At 24.7% G+C, this 3,931-nt stretch overlaps 1 protein-coding gene across 1 annotated transcript; it reads right to left on the reverse strand.

Annotated features, from left to right (window-relative positions):
• Positions 1-2,148: 2,148 nt before the first annotated feature.
• On the reverse strand, positions 2,149-3,316 carry LOC124924358 (F-box protein CPR1-like). The gene is made up of 3 exons (XM_047464410.1): positions 2,829-3,316; positions 2,625-2,703; positions 2,149-2,535 (listed from the first exon to the last, which is right to left on the reverse strand). Exons 1-3 carry the CDS (start codon positions 3,314-3,316, stop codon positions 2,149-2,151), a joined length of 954 nt encoding a protein of 317 aa, XP_047320366.1.
• Positions 3,317-3,931: the final 615 nt, after the last annotated feature.

Here is a 3,931-nt window from a genome sequence, read left to right on the forward strand (position 1 = left end):
ATGAATGGAGATGAAATTGAATCATGCAAATTGTGGATATGTATATTCTTGGTACAGGATTGTTTGGTTTCTTTCTCTAGTCATTTGGTATTTTGTTGGAGAAACTAGTCTATAATTTGCAGGAATGAAGATGTGACCAAGCATTTGAGTGGTTCTATGTATTTTGATCATTATTATTATTATTATTATTATTATTATTATATTTGTGATTTATTTTAATTTGTTCTATTCATCCAAGTTACAAGCTGACCATATCATTTTGTTTTATTTATCTTGTACAAATTATTCTAATGATGTTTTTATATATTAATGAGATATACAATCATACCTTTTAAAATATATAATATATTAAATGTATAATTTTAATTTTAATATTATTATAATAAATTAATTTTTATATTATAATATTATTTATATTTATAAAATATTGGTATTGTTGTTAATTATTATTATCATTTTAATTTAATTAATAACCAATATTTTGTTTTCGAATAATCCAAAATATGTTTTTTAATTAATATGTTATTTTTGAAACATTATATTTTCAAAAACAAATTATTTTTAGTGTATCTATAATGTTTTCAAAATATTATGAATTGTTTTAGTAAATTAGAAGGAATTATTATTTTGAAAAAAAAATAAAACTATTTATACTCCTTACAATAATACAAATTAAACAATATTTTAAATATTATTTCCTTCCTTGCATAATTAACAAATAATATCAATGTCAATAAAATACTCATTTTGTGTGCTTGTGTATCTGTACCTAATTTATTTTTAGATATCGAACTTAAAATATGTAATTTATTATTTAAATTTACCATTTAATTTACCTTACCGAGTTGGATATATATTAATTATTATACCATCTTCAATTTCAACTTATTCTTTCATGTTTAATTAATATATAAGAAAACTAACATTATATTTTTTAGTCATATATTTAGCATTATATTTTATAGTCATATATTTTTAAATAAAAGAAAACTAATTTGACACTTCACAAATACCTCACTTAAATTTATGTTTAATTAATATATAATAATTTACGCATTCAAATCAATCTTGAAAGAACCAGAAAGTATTCTATCACTATGTTAATTTACTAAAATTAAAAAAAATTAAAGTTATTATATATATATATATATATATATATATTTAATATTTAATTATTTTATATAGTTCCTTTAAATTAATCTTAGTCTAATTATTTCTCAAAATTTAAATATATGATTAAGTTTATTAGTAACTTATTTTCAATATATTTCAATTTCTAACTTATTTTTCTTTGTTCAAATTGAACCTAGCATTAGTTCTAAAGTTAAATCGACTCACTAATTCAATTTTTTTAATGTATTTTATAACTTAAAAAAAAATCAGTTTTATCAATTAATATTTTATTTTTATTTTCTCTAAGAATAAATTTTTAATTTCAATTAAAAAAAGTTTTGTTGTTTTTTTTTTAATTTTTATTTTAATTTTAGATTAATTATTTTTATTTTTTTAAAATATTTGAATTGAAAATAATTTTTATTTTTTTATTTCTTTAAAGAATTATTTTTTTATCCTCACTTGATTTTGAAAAATTTCTAATATTTTCTTTTTTGTATGTGACGGTAAATTAACCTTTTTTTTATTTATATAAGAATTGAATTAATTTTAATAAGAAAAAGAAATTATATATTCACACCATATAAACAAAAGTAACATTCAAATATATGTTGTTCCAAATTTGATATTACTTTCACAATATAAATTGACATTTTTTTTTATTATTTTTAACTTATTCTAAAAAATAACTATTTTTTTTTGAAGGTGGTGCAAGGTAAAATATCATATTTGAAACTATAAAAAAAATGTAAATAGTGTAGATTTATTAACATTTATATTTTAATTTCTTTCCTCAATTTTATTTAAAAAAATATTACATTGAGATTATTTTCACCAAAACTGTTATTAGGTAACAAGGCACGTCTATAAGGATTTCTAAAACTTTACAATAAATCAACATTATAAATTGAATAAAAAAGAGAGCTGAAATTGAAAAAAAAAAAAAAAAAATATTTCTAAAATTACAATTACAAAATTCCTTATGCATGACATGTTTTTATTAATGTAAGCTACTACATGAATTCTACCTTCTTTTTATCCATCCACAGAGACCAGAGTTTCCAAACAAAGAGTCATTTCTTTAAGCTCAACATTCATAGCAGCATTCATAGGCCTTTCCAACATTTGGGATTGTAAATTGTACCAAGTTAAACAGTTTTCCATGTTTATTAAGACTTTTTTGTCACACTTAGAGTAAGAGACTGGTTTCACGAAACCTCTAGGTCCAGAGTAAGAGACTGGTTTCACGAAACCTCTAGGTGCAGGAATTGTAATAATTCTCGACCAAGATTCGTTCATCCCACCATATTCCTTCAGCAACCATACATCTACATTCCCTGAATAGTGGTGGCAAGTTAATGATAAACATCCTCCTAAACTAGCCAAACAAGAATAGAAATTGAGATCGGCGGTTGAATAATTCTGTATGTCTCAGTACCAATATTAAACCCAAGAATTAACCGTTTATTATCTTTTCCTAACGAGAAACAATGTATTGCTCCTCCAGCTACCGTAATTCCAGAACCTTCCAAATTATCTGGATAATCGTTTTCAAATTTCTTCACCTTATGCCACGATTTTGATCTAAGACTATAAATTTTGACCTCGTAATCATCTTGATTAGCAACAACCCTCACCACCTTGTAATCGTCGTTTTGAAAATCATAAAAAAAACAATATGTTTTTTGTTCGGGACTTCAAATTGTCTTTCATACGGAAGGATTATGGACTTGGTAGTTGTCGGATTCCATATGCTCAATATATCAACAGCATCTCTTAATGTCATGGTTCCGTCGTCTTTGTTGTGTATAATCTCTGGCTTATAAGAGTCACCCCATCGGTCTCGACCAAATCCATTGAAAAGGTTTTCCCCAAAAGTATTAACTTCCACAGTAACGCCTTCAGACATCCTCGAAGATGGATTCCAATTAAGAATGAATTCTATCTGGTTTGATATGCAAACTAAACCATTAGCCGAACCCCAAATATGGTTCGAAAAAAGTTGGTTAACTAGTGGATGATTCACCACCTTTAATAACTGAAGTTGGCCGTAATCATCCTTCATCGAGTTACCCTCCAGCGAAAAGTAATAGAGTGGTGTTGACCTTTCAAACGATAAAGACGCTGCTATGAGTAAACGTGTTTCATTGCAGCGTTTAAGATTCTCGTTATCCTTAAGCGCCTCATTTGGCAAAATCGACATTTTGATAGAGAGAATAATTTAATAAGTGAAGCCAGTCGCTCGCTTAAATAGTTAAGCAATCCATTTCTTTTTCATGTTCTTGAGTCTTGTTATGGTTATGACAAGTTGCAGGTTAATAGTTTGATTTTAAAAAATATTTTAATATCGTTTTCTTTGGACCATAATTCTTCTTTAGTCACTATCAGTCTATCTCCATGCTTCATTTGACACACGGGTATGCTTCATTTGACACACGGGTATGGATGGATTTATCTATTTCGTACTATTATATATTTTTCTCGTTACAGGAAAAATAAAAGAACAATTAAAGTTGGTATCCAACCCGAGCTTCCGCTCGAAACGTTTACGCCCTTAGTACTAGTCTAAATTTATTTATTTTTATAGAAAAAAATACAACATAATACCAAAAATAAATATAATAAATTTATTACTATTATTTCATTTTATAATTTAAATTTTATGTATAAAAATCTAATTGGCTACCAAAACTGATAAATACCATAAATATATAATTATAAGAATTATGAATTACTAGAATTAAATATAATCCTTCAATCTATTTATGTTTGATGAAATTTGATTAAATAATCATTTACCTTTAAAAATAATAAAGTT

The sequence above is a fragment of the Impatiens glandulifera genome, chromosome 2 (assembly GCF_907164915.1).
Source record: "Impatiens glandulifera chromosome 2, dImpGla2.1, whole genome shotgun sequence".
In the NCBI taxonomy this organism is placed as follows: domain Eukaryota; kingdom Viridiplantae; phylum Streptophyta; class Magnoliopsida; order Ericales; family Balsaminaceae; genus Impatiens; species Impatiens glandulifera.

Excerpts from the sequence above, each read along its gene's own strand:
- LOC124924358 (XM_047464410.1), bottom strand. The coding sequence starts at position 3,316 with ATGTCGATTTTGCCAAATGAGGCGCTTAAGGATAACGAGAATCTTAAA. Across the intron at positions 2,704-2,828 it reads ACCAAGTCCATAATCCTTCC|TCTTAGATCAAAATCGTGGC; the intron begins GTATGAAAGACA and ends CAAAATTTATAG. Across the intron at positions 2,536-2,624 it reads TGGAAGGTTCTGGAATTACG|AATTATTCAACCGCCGATCT; the intron begins GTAGCTGGAGGA and ends TGAGACATACAG.